Source organism: Ciconia boyciana, chromosome 15 (assembly GCF_034638445.1).
Source record: "Ciconia boyciana chromosome 15, ASM3463844v1, whole genome shotgun sequence".
NCBI lineage: Eukaryota > Metazoa > Chordata > Aves > Ciconiiformes > Ciconiidae > Ciconia > Ciconia boyciana.
In genome coordinates, this window is record NC_132948.1 from 9,875,267 (window position 1) to 9,898,622 (window position 23,356).

A 23,356-nucleotide genomic window follows, 5' to 3' on the forward strand; every position below is an offset into this window, starting at 1 on the left:
GGCACGTATCAAGGTGTAGAATTAGCTTATATGCTGAGAGGAAACGTTTTTAGCTTTGAAGGAAAAAATAATTCCTACTCATCATCTACAGAGTGCAGAAAAAGCACCCTTGAACAGGTTGGAGATAGTACGTAGCACTGAAAGATAGCCTCTAACTTACAGCAGGATCCAGGGTTCAAGGTATGCACTAGCAAGTCTTCCAGCCTCAGCAGCCTGCTATTTGTCCTGCAGGTAGGGAGAAAAATGGAGATTTGGCTTCAGGTGAGGTTGAGAGCCCACCACAGGCTGCCCAGGGACAGCCTGCTTTAGGGACAAGATGTCAGCTGGGGCACCAGAGTCTCAACAGGGCTTCTCTAAAACTTCAGTTGAGACAAAAATCTCTCAAAAGAACTCAAGGCAACACGTGTCTTGTTTCTAGTGACAAAGTCTCGGAGAAGTCAACAGACATAGCTGTAAAAGACTTGTATCAGGGTTGATTAATATACAACCAGAAGAGGACTCCAATTACAGGAACAAGTGCTATTGAAGGGTATGTGTACGCTTGCATGGCCTCTGAAGCCATGAGAGTTGTCCCTCCAAAGAGAAGGGACAACTCAAGACCACGTGAAATACTCCTAGTATATCACTGACACACCACTTGCCGCTTTTGTGTCACTTTGCTTTTTTCATTATCCATTACACAACTAACATGGGAGTCCCCTACCTGGCAAGGTCTGACCGTACTGGGTTGCCTCTCCTTTGCACAGGGAACAATCTCCTGGTGCAAGTTAGCCACGGAGAAGGGCAATCCGAACCCCAGTATTGGAAGAGGCACTTCTGGAAGTTTTGCACACACCTTCTTCAAGCTGCAAAACACGGCCGTTGCTGCAAATTCTCAGGAGAGTTAAAGAACTGCAGCTTTTACATAACACCATCCCCTTCCCTCGCCCACCTGCACTGAGTCAGCACAGCAAGTTTTCCTCATCTGTAGTTTCCTATTTCTGCATCAGCAGAAGGTTATCAAATCTCTGTAGCCGCCACAAACGAAACATATCAAGAAATAATTAAAAAAGGGATTTTTCTTCCATATATTATCAGTTATTCTGCTGTAGGACTTCTATTTCACATTGTTATTAAAGCGACAGATATCACAGAAAATTACATCAGGCCTTTTCTGACTCATATTCCTAAATAACTTTGGTTGACTCATTTCTCCTAACTTGTCTTGGCTGAAATCTAAGTTTTTCTTCTTTTAACAAATGAAAATGGCTTTCCCCCTTCCTTCAGTTTTTCCAGGTGAAGATTCTGAACACTTCCACTGTTCCAGCTAATTGTAGGAAACTAAAACAAAAGTGAAAGGATTCTACCTGGCAAGACAGCCCACCTACCTTGTTGCCATGATTACAACGCGCAGAATCTACTCTGAGCATGCCTATCCTGTATCAGCTACATAAAAAATGGACTCGCTATATCCAGTCACTAAAAACATGGTCAACAGATTTACTATGAATAATTAAAGTTATTTTCTTGCAAATTTATGTTCTACATTCACCTACAACTGTTTTTTTTTTCTACATAGAAACCACCATTAGTATTGAAAAACATTAACATAACTCCACTGTGATTAAATGAAGCCACAATAGGAACATGACACCAAGAGAGATATGCTATTTTATTTAAAATCAGACCACAGTAGATTACAGAAAGACTTATTATGCAAACAAATCCACTGTACGTTTCACAACTTGCTAGGCATATAAAATTGCCCCTTTATTGGACTGTCCAGGATTACACAGAGGAAACTGTTCAGGTGCAGGACGACTCTACCTCCTCAGAACTCAATGTTTGCCAAGTAGCTCTATATTCAGGCTAAAGGAATTGTCGATTTGAGCTCTATATCTAAGTCATTATTCCAGTTTGAGAGGGCAGAGAAGTCCCAAAAGAGGTCAAGACTGAGGTTGTGGAAGTTGGGGCACTAAACTAACAGTTACCCATGACCAGACTGTGCCCAGGGCTCTGCCTCCTGGCATCACATGAAAGCTTATATTCCATACAGTCCCTCCAGGGTCACTGATACAAAGGTGACCTGTGTGGATCAGCTGTGCTAGAACAACTGACTCCGCTTCCTCTAGGAGACAGCACTAGAGTGCAGTGAAACTCATCCGTGAGTTTGAGCCATTCAGTGCCGATCACCAACCAAACCACCTAACCACATACAATTGAATTAGTTGTAACTTACAAAACTGCATACAAAAGACTGGCAAAAGTAATGCCATCCAAAGAGAGCATTTCCAATGCTACCAACACTCTAAAGCCATGTGACACATCATATTTAAAAGATTTTTCTCCACTCCAATTGCTTTGGGGAAGTATATGCTATTTGCAGCAGACATTAGAAATCCTCAAGACAACATAATAATATATATATTTCGGCAAGCATACTGAGCCACCCCCTCTCAAGTCTCAGCTTGCCTATGGCATTTTAATCTCACTATCTTATAAACAGTGCAAATTAGTATGATTCTAAACATCCTAGCCATAGCAGAATTTATTTATTAGCTATAACAGAACAGGAGAAGCTGTCGAAGGGCAACAGGTCAAAAGCACTGACACACCTCTTGCCCGACTCATTCAGGTTAGTGTTTTGTAACACTTGTTTCCGAAAGGATTTAAACAGCTTTCCACATCTTTCTCCTTTACTCTTACACGTTACCAGCAGTCAAGTATATATTTACAGTTTGTGCGCACACACACACAATTAATGGCAAAACGTTTTCCATGAGCAGCTGGATTTCAGTTATGAGATTGCTATAACTGAAACATCACATTAGTTACATTATCTATGTTCAAACTTATCCATCAGTGAAGGCAACTATAAGCTTACAAATAGCAGATACAGCCTTTGTTTTTTCTGAAGTATGAGGGTGAGTTTTTTTTGTAAAAGAAAGTGCTCTTGAAGAGCCCTTAAATTAGAGTTACGTAATGGCCATTCAAATGATAAAAATGCTAATATCCTAGTATTACAATCACAAGTAGTGATCCTAAGGCACATCAGCCACATGCATATGCAATAATGCATTGTTTTGCTTTTAGACAGAAAAATTGCATTAGCTTTGTATTTAGTTTCCACAAGAATTTGTTTTTAGATAAAGTATCCCTGAAAGGTCATGTTATCACAAAAGTTACCAAAAGACAGAAAATTTAACAAGTAGTAAAAATATTTTTGGACTACTACCACCAATAAAGTTAGATACATAAAATGCAGTGCAAATTCACAATACACTTATCTATCACCTCTGTCACTTCTGAGGATTTTCAACCCTCAGAAAAAAAGTTGGCACTTGATAAGTGTAAAATATACCTGGTTGGTTTTATTAAATGTTAGCAAAACTAATTTGAGAGTTTTAGAGTTTTTGCGTAGCAGGCTCAAAGTATGAATTCTGTACTCAGTCACCACCCTGGTAGCCCCCACCCACTTTAATTCTTTCTAGGACACAAATCATTTCTACAGCAGACTTATGTTTAGCATTCAGATACAACAGCTGCCATCCAAATACCAGCACTAATAGCACAGCAAAATTACTTTGAAATGAGTCATAATTAACCATGCTTATACAAAGCTTCAGTGAGAAAATAATACCAAGAAAAGATATTACACTATTTAAAAAAAAAAAACAACAAACAAAAAACCAAACAACACATCCTGTACCATCACTAGATTACAGAAAAAACACACTTTGAAAACAAATCCAATGCACATTGCTTCACAAAATCCCCCATCTATAGAAATTTTCCAGACTTACACTGGGGAATTGGTTCAGATGCCAGTAACACTGACCAAACCTTCTGCCCTTTGTCTTCAGAAGGCAAAACAAGCCAAATAACCATATTTTCAGAATAGAGAGCTTCCTGTTATGAGCTTAATTTCAGGTTAGTATTTGCAAGCAACCACCACACTCCAGAGGAAATTATTAAGGGACAGTCAAGGGCCTTACGTAAAGAAAAAAAAAAAAGATATTCTATTTTGACTGATGCTGTTTGTAGTACAGACTTCCAAACAATGTAGTGCATTCCAGGATAATGATATGAAAATATTTTGAAATAATGCAGGGGCTATGACAGATTCTGGACTGTGAGCCTCTTAAAGTACCATTAATTAGTTGAAAGTTGTTTGTGGATGTGAGAAATTGATAATGAATTTATGGATACATTCTGCACAAGCAACAAGTCTTTAAGATTTGCCTCCCCACATGCTAAATTAAAATATCAGCATGTGTCTGCACCTTAGGCTTCAACAGTCACACTGAGAATGAAATATGAGCTCCCCTAAAAAGCCTCCTCCTCCAGTGGCATAAGAAGTCAAGAATGGATTATGTAAGATGCAAACAGCCACCGTGGAGTTCAAAAAGCTTTTCCGTTTTGCCTGCTTGCAGAGAAACGTTAACTGCAAATTCCAGATAGATACACATGCCAAAAACTGCAAAACTAAAGGAAATGTGAAAGTTAAAAATAGTTCTGTCAAGCGAGAGACTGAGTTTGAGGGATAAAATGAAACTGCGGAGCTTCAAGTAGGCAATTGCATGATGTGAAAACCCAGTATTTGATTAAGAAAATACCCTGCCTAGATTCCTGGAATCACATGATATCAAAAGCTAAGCACCTGTGTAAAAAAATCACTTCTGTATCCAAGGTGTGGAAGAGAAAAAACAAAACAAAACAAAACATAAGAAAGTCTTAATAGGCAAGGAAATAAAAATGCCTGGTAAAGGTTCTATAAAACTCTAAACTGGCTCTACAAACAGTTTAGTTTAATTTCAAGAGACCAGGACTTTCAGGATATCAAGGTATTTAGGAGTGGGAGGAGTGTGTACTTTTATTATGAAAAGTCTAAGGTAACAACTGAAATGTAGAAATGAAAGTCTTGTAACTTTTACTGTCTAAAAACCATAGAACATTTTCTGACAAGAGTTTCAGCTCAGTGAGCTCTGAAAACGTTGTGCACCTGGCCACAAATGCCATTGTCTGGGCACACTGCAAAGGATGCTGATGCGGTCCATTGCAACTCTTTGCCTAGTATTCAGATATAGTTGTTACTATCCAAACACTGGCACTGATAGAGAATTCTTTAGAGAGACAAATAGCTCCCAGTTTGCCACGCATACATCCAGCTGCGATGGGAATACATCAGAACAGAAGAGGATGCTGATTTACCATCACTAAAGAATTCAGAGCATGATTCGTTGTAACGTCAGGAAATCCACTGTACATTGTTTCACAATTTGATGGATTTACAAAATTTATACCCTATCACCTTCCTAGAAAAACCTTGTTGTCACTGATATTTGAAAACAAAAATAATCACATTTACCAAACACAATTGCAAACCTCTGTGCCACAGCTCGGATTTTGTACTCCATTGTGCAAAAAACAGAGGCTTTCCATTGCCGACACTAAGTCTCTGATGGGGAGAAAAAGGAAATATAAGCACCAATACAGAAGTTAGGCGCACCAAAATATTCACTGGAGGATAAAGCCAGGATGTGGTGGAAGGCGAGGCGGTCTTTGGGGAAGAGCTGGAGGATACTGTGGTACAAACTGAGATGGGTATCCTGGCTGTGGCATTTGACTTGCAGACTGAACTCCTGGTCGAGGGGGGAGAGGAGGATACGGAGCACCTGGATAAGAAAGAGCTGGTCCTGAACTCATGGCTGCAGTAAACGGAGTAGGAAAGCGTCCTGCTGGGACTGAAGAAGGTGGAGGGGGTGGTATTCGTCGGGGCACAACTGAAGGAGGAGTGTTTGCATCCGAAGTGTAGGAATCTTGAGGTGCTGGTGTTGGCTCGGGTGCTCTCGGCTGAGCCTGCGGCTGAACCTGCGGAAGTCTCTGTCCCTTCAGCACCATTTCTTGGAGCTTCTCAATTTTTACACGTCGCAGGTGAGCCAGTTTACGCTTGCTCTGGTACTCATCAATGAAGGAATCCAGTGGTATTTCACCATCAAGAAATTTTTCTGCCATATTCTGTCAAATATGGAACAGTCTCTTAGAAAACGGCATACTGCAAGAGAATCTAAATGGCTTATATCCTAAAAATAGCATAATTTTGCCTGTGATTTTCCAGCTTGCATATGAAAGATGACTGGCATACTAAGAATTCTGAGCAGAATTTTGAATTAGTTATTACTCAGAAGCAGTGGGAGTTAAGTATCATTTTTGCTTAAATTTATACTGAAGCAACATCAGTAAGAACATCTGAATCTAGCTCTGAACGTTCCCCTGATCATCAGAGATGGGAACAAATCAAGTTCAACAGCTTTTCAGAGTGCCAGCTAAGCTGTATTACAGCTCAGTACTGCTTGCAATGCCAACAGAAACACTGAGAACTCTGCAAGCCTCAGTACAGAGGCTGATTATTGCTAAGCCAGGTTTAATACTCACCCTTACTTGTGGCTTTGAGTAAATGTTTAGTAATTAAGAGAGGTGACCATACATATAATCAAAAAATTCAACTTGTCCTGGGAATGTCTTTTTGTGATCACAACTCAGGGCCAATAAGCAGATTTTCCCCCGATGCTAACATGCTATGTAGTTATAGCAAATGTCCTACAGGCAAACCAGCAAACAAAACCAAACACTTCCTTTATTCTGAAGACAAGACCACCCTTCAAGCACTTGTATGACAGTGAGTGGTGAGTACTGGCACCTAGACAGATACATTGAAATCATAATGGAATATTTCACCAGAAATGCTGGAGAAAAAACAGCGCAAGCACAGTTTTTCATTAGGTTACTAACTGACATTTGTAATGGATTAATACATATACCAGGCAAACACCATTAAAAAAAAAATCCACATTTATACACTATGAGTTTGAAGGCAGTGCCAAGGAACTAAGAGGGTTTGGCTTTTTTTTTTGAAAAGGAGTGTTTTCTCTCTTGAACTAGAAAGATGTTAAGAGTAAAAAATTCCTCAGATAAAAAAATTCTTGCTGAAACCAAATGACTGTTCATTGAAGTTCAAAGCAAAGACCAGACCATATTCTTAAAAATATCCCTTTACACATTCAACACTATACTGCAGCTACATACATTCAAAGTCTTCAGTAACGGGTATAAGTGGCAGAATTGAAGTGTACTGTCATTACCTCTGTGTCTTCCTCAATCTTAGCCCCCTCTGTCTGAAGCAACGCTAGCAGTGTCTCCAGCGAAGCATTACTGGATTGTCTGTCTGTAGTGACACAGAAAGAACAGCAAATGACAGCTGGCTCTAAGTGACTTCTAACTGAAGTTATACAGCCTCAGCAAGCATAAAAATTTCTAAGGCACATATGTACAACTAGCATACTCCATTGTTCTAGACAGGACGATCTACAGTTAAGAAAATATATTAAGGAGTTTAGGAATATTATCAGAGTGCTAAAAGCTGAAATTTAATTGCAATGATATATTTATAATATTGAAAGACAAAGCACTTCAGCAAGTGCAGTATCAGATGTACAATACTTCATAATTCAGTATGAAATGATGAAGTTAAATGCAATATTCCATTTGATTTATGATTAATCACTGAAAATTCAAATTATGTTTTGCTTTTTAGCAAGGTAAACGAATTTGATCATTTAGAGAACAGTAGGTCAACAATAGGTAGGTAACCACACAGTAATAGAAAGAGTCTACAGTGCTGTTACTAGGTGTAACAGAAACTTAATAAATCATTAGAAGCATGATCTATTTCACAACTAGACAAGGATGACATTTCATTTTGTACCCTAATTCACACAGCTAAAAATGAGACACCAAAAACAAACAAAAAAAGGTACAACAGATTTACATTCACTTAGAAAACAGCAAATCATAATCGTCAACAGAAAGTGTTACCTAGTTTTGTTTTCTTTATCTGGTATGCTTCAAAAAGAACTTGCAGCTCTCGATATTTTTCAGTCAAATTTGATTTCAAAGACTCCAGCTTTGGCTGGTACAAAAGATTGCCTTCTGCCAGACTGCGGTTGCTGGCAAGAGTCATGTCCTTGCTGTGTTGAACATTTTGGGCCTGGGGGGGAAAAAAAAAAAAAAGTGCAAGAAATGACAGTGAAATATTAAGCAAGACTAACAGTTATTTAGACAATATGAAAATTTCAAAACTTCTATGTAAACAACAAAGTAAGCTCTCTGTAAACATTAGTACTATGGTATTAGACCCTCAACTAATAATTATACTTTTGGACTTTTTATGAACAGTGGGAATCTCTACTGTTTTGGTGGGTACGGTCAGCTTCAGCTATTGCATTCTTTTCTCATGATCTCTTTTTTCTGCTACACAAAATCCTCTCTCACAAACTGTATTTTTACTGCTCTACTAATATAGTATTTTACTAGCATACCATTTAGAAGGAATAAGGTCTATGCCACAAACAGCATGTTGAAATAATCTAAAACGATAATGGACTGTTGAAGCTTATGGGGGAAGACCTTCAGAGGAATTGCCCCGGGAATAAGGATCTCTTCTTTCACCTATGAGCACCTGTGAATGAATCACTTTCTCAACAGGAATTAATACTGACCTAAAGCCACTTTCCTGCACATTTTTTTCCACATGCAGCAGAGAGCTCATTAAACAGTTTTCTTCTCCAAGCTGGAAATGATAATTACTTGAAGAGACTGTGTTGTGGGCACAGACCCCTAAGAACCCCCCTCTCCTCTGACCAGGGGCAGAGGTGCCCGTGAATGCTCCTGCAGGCAGGACGGCTTTTGCCCGATCAGAACAGGAACCGGGTTCCTGCTGCGCTGAACTGCCTGCAAAAGGCAGGTTTCACCTCGGTGGTACAGCAGTGGTTACTGTGCAGAAACCAGTCTCTGGGCGCTCACTTAGACATTTCTGCTAAGTGGCAGAGGAGCGCAGTTTACGTCACCCAAGTTTCTTCTAGTTCTTGCCACAAATTTATGTGAGGTCTGACCTGCTGGCTGTCACAGCTTTGTGAGATCAGGTTTTTACATTCATGCCCTGCTACCTGAAGGTGTTTTGTATGAACTTTTACTCACTATTTAATGTAGATGCTTCTTCATTCCCACCTCATGCACCACCCTTACCATTCCCCCATGAACACTGACAGACAAAGCAACAGTTGCTCAAAAAAAAATCTTTGAATCCCAGCAGTAACATGCAACAAGACTGCAAGGGAATGTCATCCTTTATCTTATTAAAATGCAAAAACCTAGGACTGAATCATTATGGTGCCTTCTCCAGAATATTCTTCCCCAACTGTGTTAAATCAATCCTGGATTCATGCCAAAAGCTTGTTTTTCAGTTTAATCCTTCTGCTTAACATATCTTAGCCTGAAGACATTGTTCCTAAAGAACAAATGACAATTCTCAGAAAACCAAGATCCACCAAGATTCCAAGTTTGCTCACACACACACACACACAGAGGTGATTTTATCAAGACAGTCTTTATGAGCTTTGGGAAAGCTGAGTGTTTAGGAAAGTCTGTCCTGGTTGTCACATTAGATTCATTAAAATATTCAGACTTCAAAAGAAGAAAAAAAAAAAGCAAGGGATCTGATTTCAGATTTTCAGTCTGAATCAACAAGTGGGACAGTTTTCCCATGGCACATGACTGATTCTATTAAGCTGCCTTCAAAATCAATGAACATTTGGTACACTTTTTGTGACCCCCTACATTAATACGCCCCTTCTAGCCCACATCATCCCTGTTTAGCTATAACAGATCTTATTTACAGACAGTTGCACTGAATTCAGTGCAAACACAAAGAGTACAGTGCTTTGTTCCTTTCATACTCACGGGTGGATACAGGAGAGCCACACCTCAGAAACAGGAAAAGAGGAAACCCAAACGAGCTATTTAAAAGCCCCAGAAAAGGGCAGGATCAGAATTCAGGTGTTCCTGGCAGTCTGAGCACATGACTAGGTGCATCAGGTGAAAATATTTTCCAAGTGTAGCAGCAGTGTCTTCAAAAGCAATTACTTCCTTTTGAAATATTTATACACTGCTTTAATCTTCTAAATTCAAAATTGGCTCAATGGTACTTAAACATACATTTGGCTCCAGATATTGCTCTTCAAATACCGAAGTTTTACTCTTACACCCTGTTCTTGCTAAACCACTTAAAAAAAAATCAAGTCGGGGATAATGCTGAGTCCTAAAGTCTATATCAATCAAAATAAAATTCTATTCCGAATTGTGAAAATCAGAGAAACTGTGCTTGCAATACTGTTTTGTCTTCTCGAGATTCTCACATCAAGACTAAACAAGCTTCCAGCCCTATGCTTGTGTTCGACTTGAATCTTTTCCAAGAATAAAAAGAAAATCCTCTCTTCTCACTTTTGAATCCAATGCAAAATAATTTAAACTGGTTGCTTCCATTTGTTTCTTCTCATATGATCTAATGCTGTTAGACTGTTGCTTTCAGAAAGCCTCAGTCCCCCTATTTTACATTTTTTCTAACAATTATGAAGGGAACTAAAATACACATGATTTAACAGCTTAATTACTGGCATCCAGCTTCTTACCAAATCACCTGCCATCACCACAAGTTTTGTTAACTAGCTGTCTTCTGAACTGCCAGCCAAAGAAGATTGCGTGCAAAAAGATTCATGGTTTCTGATGCCTCTCCTCTTTCACCATTTTAATGAGCAAACTACTTCCTTCAAGCAACTTCAATTTGATCTGGTGATTGTATTCTCACTGCTTGTAAGGCTGATACTCTCATTTCAAAGCAGTTGTGAAGTCAGTCTGGGAAGACGAGTTTTATGAGTGGACTTTGATCTTTGTTCAGGATGAAGAACATGTGCATTTCCTCTAGAGAGAAAAAAGCCAGTGGACACAAACCTATAAATATTTCGAGAGCACAAATCCCAGGAAAAGGAATCTTTTACTGAAATCACATATAATACAGAGGAGAAGGAAGAACTCCAGGTAAACAGACGGAATAACAGAAAAAGCTTCCTGAAGTCAGATGAGGCTTTTGTGTTGTTTTTAAACACTATTTTTAAATAACTCTCCTGCCTCAAGTTGTCATAATGTCTCTCAACAGGACTAGGGAGGGGAAGGAGGAAGCAAATACCTAACTTTCTACAATGATTTTGTGAAGAACTTGACTTTCATAGAATCATAGAATCGTTTAGGTTGAAAAAGGCCTTTAAGATCATCGAGTCCAACCGTTAACCTAACGCTGCCAAGTCCACCACTAAACCATGTCCCTAAGTGTCTCTTAAATACCTCCAGGGATGGTGACTCAACCACTTCCCTGGGCAGCCTGTTCCAATGACTGACAACCCTTTCAGTGAAGAAGTTTTTCCTAATATCCAGTCTAAACCTCCCCTGGCACAACTTGAGGCCATTTCCTCTCGTCCTATCACTTGTTACCTGGGAGAAGAGACCAACACTTGCCTCACTAAAACCTCCTTTCAAATAATTTCAAATGTGTAAAGATGAATAAATACCAGCATGACATGATGTACCCGACTTGTAAAAATAAGGAAAAAAAACAACCAAAACCCCGATATTATGACAGCATTTGGAAAGTCACATTTACCTGGCTCAATGGCAGACAGCCACAGGTCACCTACCTACATCTAACACAAAGTGACAGCCATCCTTTCCTGTCCTTTGCATCTGATATCTAACAATTATGGACTACTCTAAACTTAAGTGAAAGTCTTAAAAATACTTGTTTTAAAACTGAAAGAAGTTCAGGTATTTGTAATCGCACTTTAAGTTACAGTGCTTGAAATTACACAAGACTTAATGACTCAACTTTTTCCATATTATAGAACTTCTAAGAAGAGCACATTTTTTCTACAGAAGCTGAACAAAAAACATGATTGACATTTAATGATCAATTCAAGTGTCACTCTTGAAGTCTTCACTTCCAGCATCAGTCTGTGTCAAATTTCCTTAAAAAATGGACAGTTGAAGAGACGAGAAACTCAAATTGAATCTTACTCAAAACCATGAGAAGAACCAGTTCCTCAAAGACAAGGTAAACTTAGGAATAATGAAACTTAAGGAGGAGCTGGTGAAGACCCATCCACCTGTTCAGGACACTGAAATGCTTCATGTCATTGAAAAAAGTTTGAAGTCTGTGGAATGAGTGAATTCTATTTCACAACAAATAGAACAGATAGAATCCCAAAGCAATGCAACTTGAACACAGTCATGATTTTGCAAACCAGAATAATCTCTGGCACTGATGTTAAGGTCCGCATAATAAACTTTTCTGCAACTGTTCCACTGCATTTAGAAGTTAATTCAAGGAATCAGAAAAGCAAACACTGTGAAGTTAGCCTAAAAAGCCCTATATAAAAACTTTCAAAAAACGTTAACTCATTTAAAACAAACAAACAAAAACACAGTTGCAAAATCATCCAAGGGTCAATGATACAGTACAGCATGACCAGTCTATTAAGATTATTAACGCAGCACAAAGCATGCTTTCAGCATCCATTCTCAGCTTTCCACAAGCCCAAGACAATAGCCAAGCAAGAAACACATCCAATAGAAGTTATTTTGTTGTCAGATGCATTGTGCAACAAAAATGTGTATTAGCAGGGAACTGCTACTGCATCAGATGTTCACCTGCCTACTGGAAGTGCAATGAAAAAAAGTTATTAAGAGAAATAAGCAAACAGCATGCGAGACTCTAGCAGAATTGCTAACAAGACTATTGAGGTCATGAGCACTTCAACAGGCAGGAAACATTAATCTCAAAACAGGTGAAAAATACCAGTCAGAATCACAAGACAGAATGAGACAGGACAATATTAAAGAGAACATACACCTTTTTTTTTTTTGACTGCTAAGCTCTCACTCTGAATTCTGAATGGGACAAATGGGGCAATAATACTGAGCTGCTTATAAAAGGATTTTAACGGCAGAAGGATTGCTCAGCACTGAGTAGACTACTCAAACCAAATTGTGTGTGCTGCAAGAAAATGAAGCCATGGACACACAGAGGTTATTAAAGACAAAAATCCTGGTTTGTGCAGCACTTCAAAACTTAAGATGCTTAAAAAGTGGATTTCTTTAACAGAAATAATTTGAATAATTTTCCTCAAGGATTTATTTAATAAGCACTTCCAAGAACAGGCAGCAGCAACTGCTTTGGGAACTGAGATTCTACTACTTTCATCAGCTGCAGCTTCATTTCATCCCACTTTTAAAAAGGAAGAAAAATGCTGGATAAAATTAAAACAGCAGCTAGTACTAGCTTAGCAACATTTTTACTGTTTATCATTTACTCCAAAATAATGGTTTGCAGCAAGAGTTATTTGTGCAAAATGTCTGCAAGAAGAGTCACTCCTGTTCATCCAAAAGCACATTCCCAGAAGAACCATTCCAGACCAGATGCCTCCCAACGTGCAGTCTTAGCGCCTGAAATCCCAGCTACCCACAAAGTCCATCAAGTGCTGCTATAATTATAAGCTTGCTTTGGCAAGCACCACAGCAAGTAGTCTCTCGGTACTCTCAAGAAAAAGTCTCTTAAGGAGCTATAAATAAAAAGAAGTTTTAAGTGGCACCATTTTAATTGCTTTATACATAGCACACATCCACGTTAGTTTTAGGTTTCTCTGGTCTTGCTCTAGTCTTTATCATTCCCACATTCTCTCTTTCACTTACACATACTTGTAAATTAGGAATAAAATATGCAGTCACACTGCGGAAGTATAATGATGCACATTTGGAGTGTCAAATTAACCCCTGAAACTGGAGCCAACAGGTGCAGAGTAGGAGAATAGAGACTTATTTTACAGAAGAAGATTTAAGCGTGCTTTTCATTACGTACTGGTGAATAATAATACACCTTCTAACAACATCTGTTTGGTAATAAATGTTAATACATATTCCAAAAGTAATGAGATTTGCTAAAATTAGGTCTTCTGATTATGTAAGTACTAGCTTTAAAAATGACAAAATAAAGGTTAAAAGGTAAACTGCAATTCCTAAACGTTTACTCCAGAGGAAAGAGACACCCAGAACTGCAATTTGCACTCAGACACAGGTAGGTTACTCATTTGATGCTTAGCTGGAAGAGAAAAATCTACAGTTGTCACCAAGTCTAATTTCTAACTTTGTAACTAAATTTCATGTTTGGCAAACAAGAACATAACCACTTGCACAATGTGGTTTTAGGACAGGAGTGGGAATCCAAGAAATCTGGGCATGCATTCACATAGTTTTAACATGGGCTTTCTGCACTGCCCAATCTTTCCAAACGGCTTTTGAGAAAAAGACTACACTCAAAAACCCCTTCTGTGCTTGCCAGTGTACTCTGAAATCCTAGAATGAGAGGAAGGCAATAAATTTCTGACTTCTTCATTTCATATAATTAAGGTCTTGAAAAGTAAATAATTTTTGGCAGTAGAACCTTAGTGGTCAGTAACACAATGTTGCACTGTTACTAAAGTGATGTTCCAGTAGATAAAAAGAAAACTCATTTTCACAGGAGAAATTCATCGAGCTACCACCAGTGTCAGGTCACAAATTCTCTCATCTCTGCTGTTATAATATATAATCTATAATCGGAGTTATCACACCGATATTGACTTTTATAAGCAATGTACTTTTATTTCATAAAGATGAATACTGTAGATGTACTACAGAGATTAACCTCAAAGGATTATAGAAAAAAAAACCTCCCCAGTTTTAAAAGACTAGGAGTACCAGACAATTGGCTTCCTTCCTCTTTCTCTCAGACAAGATGTTCGTTGTTCAAGCGCTAAAAGCCCAGAGGCTTCAAAAACAACCTTACAGACAGAAAAAGCAGCAGCTTAGCTCTTTGATGCCACATTTTCACATACCTGGGGATACAGTGTGAAGGACACTGTATATGCACATTACCCCAGCGAAATATGAATGTCTGCGTGAGCACACACAGAGATAGAGATATATATACACACACACACCCACAATGACATATACAAATCCTGCTCAAATGCTGCACAGGAATACATTCCCTTTAAGGCTGGAAGGTGCCTATTTTTAGCTATTAGCAAGAAAGCCAAGTGGTTTTCCAAATCCTCCTCTTTGTGAACAAAACATTGGGTTTTGAGCTGGGTTTCCCTTGCAACGAGGAGAACAAGGGTTTTTTCAATTATGGAATAATCAGCTTTAGCCAACTTTGCCACTGAAAATACAAGTGACCTCAGAGAAGTGACTCAGGAATCATGATTTCATTGGCATGCCACAAGGAAATTACGAATCTAAGGACTTTGGAATAACGCTACAACCGAGATACACATGGACTGACAACCAAATACCTACACAAGTAGCAGTGAAGTCTCCATGGTTCCTCCTTAATGTTCAGGATTTCCCTTTCTCCCTCTTCCTGCCACATACTTCACAGTGAAAAATCAAGACCCAGTAGCACAAACTCAAGCAGTAAACAATTCAGTGAAGGCAAAAGCAGAAAGAGGAAGAAATATTCGAGCATGGCCAATTCCTTCCAAGGTGGGTAAATGCATTTCTAGTTGAACAGACTCTAGTAAAAGACTCCACACACAATAAAAGAGGATTATACCAGACAGTAGTATAGCCATATTTCCACACAGCTTGAATACCTTCAAACCTAGCCACACTTTCCAAACACCACAAAATATTCCCTCAGGCCCGGAGAACTTTACTCTACAATTTAAAAGCCTTCTGTTGCCAGCAAAAGAGGAAAACCAGAGGGTCAAACTGACAATATGGTCTAGTTCTGCAGCAAGAGAGAATCTTTTCTACTATGGTCATGAGGTTTTCGGTCACTTCTGACCTACAGTCTTACGAGTGTATTGACAAATAAATAATTTTTAAAAAGCCCACTGAGCCAGGCCTTCTGCTGATGTACTTTGTCAGAAGTCATGCTGAAACCAGCAATACTGCACCCATTTATATCTTTACAAAGTTAAGCCGGTTATAATCTGTTGACTTTCCTTAAATATCTAGTCTTGATATAGAATAGTAGTCCTGCCCCCCAGTAAGCCTTGGTGCCTCGAAGATCTCTGCATGTTTTACTTATCTCAGCAGTATTTTCTTCAGCAGTTGCTTCAGCAGTTTAAGTTCTCAAAATATAAGCTCACATGAAAAGCCATTATGCCTGTCCCCCTCTCATAAATCTATTTACACAAAATTCAAAATACAAATTGTTGCATAATGCAGCAAGTAAATTCCCTAGGACACCTTATTATCTCAGCACCTTCAGTGGGCCTCTTCATCTGTAACACTTTGACAATTTGGTTTGAGGTGATCCAGAATAATTTCCTCGGAAGTACCAAAAGGGCAGGAATCTTAGTTTGAGGGAAAGCAATTATAATTGATTTTACTTAATAAACTAAGCTTCTTTCTCAAGGATATATTGCCACTTTTTTTTTCCCCTGGGGCTTTTGTCCTCTAATTTAAAAAAAAAACAAAACAAAACATAAAACCAATAAATACAAGACCCAGAGAAGTACAGCACATTTCTTTCTTTTAAAATTTTCATGTAAATGGTTTCATCTTATTTGTTGTTAGCTGACTACACAGTTAAGGGTCTTTTAGGAGCATCTGTGGTCAAATAAACCTGGAACAGCCTCATATCAGAACTGTAATATACAGAGTCCACTGGCATACAGAAAAACCAGTAAAAGACAACCACAGCAGCAGGAAGAAAACAGGCTTCTACTTTGTTTTAATAAGCATAGATCCCAGAGCATGGCTTAGAGTCTGATACACTGACAAAGACATTTCCAAAAGGCAAAAAAAGCACGAGAAAGCCTGACAGCCTTCACTGCGCCCAGCATACCAACTCGGGCACACAGAAATCTCTTTCACATTGTTTTAAATTAAAGTTGCGCTGAGATCGAGACCACAAACAGGACCGACTTCACCCTGACAAAATCCTTCATCGTGGCCAAGGCACAAAACAAGGGCTGTATTAACGGAAAAACTGATCCCACCTCCGGTCCGTCAGTGTCTCCTCTTTTAGTACAAACCGAGCATTTTCAGCACGGCGAGCCCTCAGCCCCCCTCCTCTGGCACCCAGCGCTCGGGAGAAGTGCCCGGGCACAGACCCCCTCTTACCGAGGGCCAGGGAACAAAAGGCCGGGAGGGAGAGAGGGAGGGAGAGGGGCAGGCAGCGCTTCCCGCAGCACAGGGGCTCCTCATGGCCACTCCGCGGCGGAGCCGTGACCGCCGATCAGCCCGAGCAGGGCCGGGAGGAGGGAGCCACCTGCACCGGGGCTGGGGGGAAGGCGGTCATTAACACCCCCCCAAGAGCAAGTGGTAACGGAGGCGGCGGGACAGCGAGCCCCGAGCCGCGGGGCCCCGCGGGCAGCGCCCCGGCGGGCTGAGGGGGGCGGCCCGAGGGGAGGCCGCGGCCCGGGCGCGGGGCTGCGCGGTCGCCCCTCACCTCCTCCATCTCGCGGGCCATATCCTGCAGCTGCTCCTCGTCGTCCAGCAGCGCGCTGAGCTCCTGCAGACTCAGCGCCTCCAGGCGCCGCACGTCCAGCGCCATCCCGGCGCGGCGCGGCCCGGCCCGGCCTGGCCCGGCTCCCCCCGGCCCCGGCCCCGGCCCCGCTCCCGCTCCCGCTCCCGCTCCCGCCGCCGCCAACCGGAAGTGCCGCGGCGGTGTCGCCCCGGGCCGGGGTGGGCACCGCCCTCGGCGCCCCCTGCTGGGGGGGCGGGGCGGCAGCGCGCGGGGCGGGGCGTACCAAGGGGGCGGGGCGGCGGGGGGGGGGCAACTGGGGGCGCGGTGGCGGGCGATACCAAAGGGGGCTAGGGGCGGGGGGTCTCCGCGGCTGAGGGGAGGCGGGTGCCCGAGGGGGTGGCGGGCGGCTGGCGAGGGATGAGCCCGGGCTGGCCTGAGGGGATCCGGGAGCGCCCAGGGTGAGCCGGGCGTGTGGGGAGAGGGGGAGGCTGGAGGTCTTCTGGGGAGCCTGTCTGGGGCTCTCCGTGTTGGACGAAGCCCACCATGGGGTCACAGCGCACCAGGCCTCCAGCCCCCAGGCCCGAAGCGGGGCACGAGAAGGGCCCCGGGGTGGCAGTGCCTGGCCCGGGGAAGGCTGCCCGCTGAGAGAGGCCGAGCGGCGTTTCCTAAAGGCGCCGGGCCTCAGCCTGGGCCCGCGGAGCCCCTCACAGAGCGTGCTTTGTCTGCCTCGCTCATGTGATGCTGCCCGGTGCTCGAGGCCCTCGGCGTCCCTAGGGATGGCGGCTGTTGGAGTAGCCGGGAGGTCAGACGGCTGGCTGGGATGGCTGCGGCTCAGTGGTTTCACTCACCGACCGGTTTCATTTCACAGACCGGCACGGGGAGCGGACTCTGCCCTATGCCCAGCAAGACGTGGAGAGCTGAGCTCTGAGCCTTCACGTCAACACCAGATACAGGCAGTTACAATGCTCCTACCTGGAAGTATCGTAGGCACGCTTGTTCTCCTTTTGTTTATAACTGCACAGCTGTAAATCAGGAAGGAAAATCAGCAAAATTATTTAACTGTCACTTCCTTACCAGGTTGGGACCTGATTACAGTAAATCTCAAAAGAGTGACTACGTTATTGTTCTCAAGCCTAGGCTGAATACCTATTTAGGTTAAAAATAGCTAAAAATCGTATCTTGCCAAGCTTTGGTGCTAGGTCTTTTTGCCCATCTTAAGCACTTTCTTCTTTAAGAGTGAAGGTCAAGAAATGATCTATCAAACGTGTTTTATGATGAATTTAAATACTTTTGAAATGTAATGTAGCAAAAGCTCTGCATCAACTAAAACATTATAGCTAAATTTTGTTCTTCTAATTTACATCTATCAAGTCACCAACACTTTACTAGGCACTCTGTGGTAACAGTTTAGAGCAGTAGCTCCCCACTTACTACTGATGTTAGCATAGCTAATAAAGACAATTATGCCTGGAAACAATTAATTGTGTTAACATAGCCTAGGTTGTATCCATCTCTAGGCATGCACCACCTTCCTGGCCTGCTTTTGTAGCTAGGGAATGGTGGGCATGGGTGTGCCTGTTTCTGTGTGTGTAACACCAAAGAGAGAACCAGAACGAGCACATGAGCCAAAGGAACAGGGCAGGGAATGGCCATGTGGTCATTGTCCTTTGTAGATGACATTTTTGATCTAACTGGAAAAACAAAAATCAATATAGTGAACTGAATCAATCTCTGATGTAATGCTATTAAAATGTAATGATGTTACATTCAGGAAGTGACACGGTACTTCCTGGCAGAACTGAATGAAGACATGACAGCTATATGTTTGTTCTTTTGTACTATAACTAAACTCAGCTCTCCATTCCTCTCACCCCCCCCCCCCCAGAGTCCCCTCTGTCATTATTATCCACAAGTAATAACGACCAACAACATGACTCTGCTAGAGGAAGGCTTCCTGGCCTTCCAGCTGCTTAGTGCAAAGCTATTGTACAACCATGATGCAAATGGAATGTATTCAGAGGCAGGTAAGAGCGAGATGTTTGTGCAGCAGGAAGCTGAGCTGAGCTTGCTTAGGGTGGGGAGAAGGTGATTAGTGATACTGGCATGTGTCCACTCATCCACGTCAACGCACCTGCCTGTTGCTGTGGTATGTGCTGAACTCCTCCTTGTGTGGGGTGCTCTGCTCGGAGCACAGATGAGTAAGCAGCTGTACCCCTTGGCAGTGACATGGGTTTGCACGGCCACTACAGCCTGACCTTGCTATTTAAAACCAGCAGATAGTTGCCATGCCAACATGGTATCATATACCATATTTACACATGGCCATCAAAAAGATAGAGTTACACCTTTGTGTTAAACCAGGTTGTAACTCTGCACATGCAAACATACACACGTACATATATACACACACACACACACAAATAGAGGAATTAGTTGAGGGATTAAAAGAAGCCCTTTCTTCCCAAGAACATTAGTGATTTTAACTTAATAGCATAGCTAAATAATTGGTATGGGGGGAGTGTGGTTTATAAGAGTCTGACTCAGCTTCATGTTGTAAATCTAGTTTTACCACTACCTTTTTGCATGATCCGGAATGGAGTTCTCAGCTTCCCTCAATCATAGTGCCTTTTGCTTAAAAAGAGGTCTAATAATAACCGCTCAGTCCCAGGCTGAAAGTGGAGAGGAAAAGTTCACACTGAATAATGCTTGTAGGGGTACTCTGGGTGAGTATCTCTAGTGAAGGGCACTCCAGTATGATAATAATTGTATTGTCAATATGCTGTCGGGAAAGATGGTTTACAGTGACCTTCTAAGGAGCTTTTCTGTAACTATCTAATTTTTGTTTATGTTGCATGGGGTTGATGGAAGTTCACTGCTCTAGACATCAAGGAATGGATTATTTGAATTAGTCAATGGTAATCTGTATTAAAGTTAGAAGCCACATAATGCAGAACAATGAAGTCCTCACAAAATGCACAAATGAACTCATTTGTTGTGAGCATTCGTGCTCAAGTACAACATATATTAAAAATACCACTTCTCCCTATGTAGATATGTTTGGGTTCTGGGGCTGTTGGAGAGGAGCGTCTATATTAAACATCTGGTCTGCTTTTGAGTACTTTGATCAGCATCTGCATGTGATTGAGTCCTCAAGTTTTGCCAGCAAAGCAGCTGAGGTTGAGAGACAAGATAGGGGTCAGCCGCTTTTGTATAATTATATATTCTACTTGGACAGGTAGGAAGGTGCCTTTCCATTCAGCAGTTTCCATGAAAGATAAAGGTTTTGTGATAGCATGTCACTTGGATAGAATATGAAGGATTGCAGATAAACTAGGATTTTAGGCTACAGGGATTATCAAATATTGCAGTGCTGCAGGCTGAGATTTATCAGCTACCAAGCCCCAGTTCCTATTTGCCTTTGCTAAAATCCTTTTGAAGGGTGACAGTATTAATGAACATTAAAACTGTAAACAGGCAAAGTACATAACTCTACTTATTACAGGAGAAACGGAACAAAAATATTGGGAAGATTACAGTGGAAACCATGTCATGGTGAATAAGGAGTCAAGCTTCAGTCTTGAGGAGAACTGGCATCCAGCCTAGTTTAAATTAGATGTTAGATTTTTTTTTTTTCTTTTTAAACTTGATCCTGGATTTCCTTCTGTCACCTCATATCCTTTTACAGTCAGTAGCACCGTACCCATGCATATTTATTAGATTTAGACATATTTTGCAAGTCACCTTCACAACAACTTCTTTTCTTTTCCTGGAAAAACTGGTTGGTTATGTGGAGACTGAATTTGCAAGTCTAATCTGTGGCGTTTATTAACCCTTATTAGTCTGGTTGCTCAATGGACAGGCAAGTTTTCAGGCTTATTTGCAATGTAGTTTCCTTCTATATATTAATCACAGTCCATATTTCTGTTTAGATTTCATAATCTAGATTCCTTCACACATGCAAATGACCTGCATATTCAAAATCCTGGGAGAGAAACAGCGGTTCTGTTTGAGAGAGAACAGTGGCCCTGCTGTTTGAGAGAGCAAGAATTAATTGTTAGTACTTCTCTCCTTTCTTACAAGGAGCCACAGGCATGAGAAGAGGAGCAGGTTTATATACCTGCACATACTTTCTTTGCCTTCAGCTCATAGTGAAGCTAGAGTAGAAAAGGCAGATACTGTTTTTCCCCCCCAGACTAAGACGCATCTCTGAACCTGAGCTAGAAGCACTCTATTTGCTTGTGCTATTTCCAGACCTGCTGAAGGCCTAGAAAGCGCAGCCATTGAACAAACACAGTTGCTTACTGAGGCAGAGGCTGGTGCACTGGGAGACAAGTTGTTGGAATAAACACAGCTGCGTTTTTTCCATTACACTGTGTTCTCATTTAGTGGGTCAGTCAGCCACATACCTTGTCTGTGCAAAGGTACAGGGGTAAATACATGTCCTTGGGGAATTGCTAGGACTATAGGATCTACTCTTGAACTTCATCTTGGATAGGGTTCTGCAGTGTTTAAATCAAATAAAGCTGTGGTTATACCTATTACAGGGAATGGTTAGAGCTTATTAATAGTGAGGAAAACAACCTGCTATGGAATATACAGTCAACCTTTGCAATCACTTGTGCTTTCAAACACCTAATTGCTTCCAACTCTGCCATGACGGTCTTCAAGCTGTGCTCCCTGAGTTAAGGTTTCAGATAAACCCATCTGAGTTCCCTGCAGAGAATACTCTTCCTTTTGAGAAGAGACTTTTTATCTGCATGGCTGTAATTGAGAAGCTCCTGAACAGATCTTGTTCGCGTTCCCATGTAAATGTCAACTCTGGGCAAACCCAGAGCCACAAAATACTACAGTTCAGGGTTTCAGAGGCAACAGTGGCCTTGTTTCCAGGAGAATAGCCTGAAAAACAGAGACTGCCCACAGGCAGCGAGGCCCAAGGGACAAGGCAGCTCCAGGAGTCGGCTCATACCCCAGCACTGGAGCAATTCCCACTGCTGCACTGGGTTAAGCTCATCTTCACTGCTGAGCTTAGGTTGGCTAATGGGCATCTCTGACCCCAGTTTTCACTTCAAAAAGAAGTCATAGTTGGAATGATTTTGAAAAGCAGGATTTTCTGTACAGTCACAGGGTTTGTACTGGGCCAGCAGAAATGTCTGCATTAGATAAATACTGCTGGATCCCTGGTGGTGTGATCCCTGGAGCTCCCACCAGGCTTCCAGGCCATAAGAAAACCCTCATGGCTTTAGCATACAGGCAGATCCACTTGTCACACACCAACAGCACAGTGAAAGGACTTGTCCAAGCCACGAGATGTAAGGCTCAGTGGAAAAAGTAGCCTTGAGTTATCTGGATGCAAAAGAGAGAATTCAGCACCTGTGGCAATGAACAAAGTCGGGCCCCGTTATCAGCTTGGACTGGTGCCACCAGCAGAGACAATCTGCCGTTTCCAATGTGCCATTTCAGTTGAAGCTGTTTAGACCTGACCTGGGAGTACAATGCTGGGATTATCATCACAACAGGCTTGGGAAGCAGGGCTCCCTTCCTGAAATTCACTGTAGTCTTTGTAATAAAACTAATCCAATTGTATCCTCCAATTCCCCTTTTTGCAGCACTGCCTGGGAGGGACACACGATACGATCAAATTCTCTTTTCTGGCATCTCTTGTACCAACAAGCATTGTCCTACCAGCACTTCCCAGGGTGAGTCGGCTTCCCTAGTTCCCAGGTAATCAATTTTTTTTTTTCCTCCCCAGTTTTTCAATTAAGTAGAAGCTATTTCCATTTCTATGAACTGCTGGCCACATTCTGCTCACAGGTACTGATAAAAATGCAGAATTAATCACTTGCCCTTTGGCGGTGGGTGGAACCCCCACCCTCTTCATACCCACAGTGCAAATTTTCATCAAGCAGGAATGTACTGGCCAGTTACTGAAGTGGTGAACTGTGGAGTTCAGAGCACGACAGAGGTTTCGTAAGTGGA

General features: G+C 41.7%; 1 protein-coding gene across 2 annotated transcripts; it reads right to left on the reverse strand.

Annotated features, from left to right (window-relative positions):
• Positions 1–1,632: 1,632 nt before the first annotated feature.
• On the reverse strand, positions 1,633–17,540 carry VPS37B (VPS37B subunit of ESCRT-I). Of its 2 annotated transcripts, none has more exons than XM_072879937.1 (4): positions 17,363–17,540; positions 7,855–8,026; positions 7,122–7,204; positions 1,633–5,997 (listed from the first exon to the last, which is right to left on the reverse strand). In XM_072879937.1, exons 1-4 carry the CDS (start codon positions 17,465–17,467, stop codon positions 5,497–5,499), a joined length of 861 nt encoding a protein of 286 aa, XP_072736038.1. In that variant the 5' UTR covers positions 17,468–17,540; the 3' UTR covers positions 1,633–5,496. The 2 variants fall into 2 exon arrangements, with proteins under 2 accessions (XP_072736038.1, XP_072736039.1); XM_072879938.1 differs by lacking the exon at positions 17,363–17,540 and adding an exon at positions 10,506–10,790.
• Positions 17,541–23,356: the final 5,816 nt, after the last annotated feature.

Bases quoted from the DNA above. Each gene is read 5' to 3' on its own strand.
- VPS37B (XM_072879937.1), bottom strand. From the start codon at position 17,467: ATGGCGCTGGACGTGCGGCGCCTGGAGGCGCTGAGTCTGCAGGAGCTC. The intron at 8,027-17,362 runs GTGAGGGGCGAC...TTTCCCCCCCAG, and splicing joins TGGCCCGCGAGATGGAGGAG to GCCCAAAATGTTCAACACAG. The intron at 5,998-7,121 runs GTAATGACAGTA...CATATTTGACAG, and splicing joins AGATTGAGGAAGACACAGAG to AATATGGCAGAAAAATTTCT.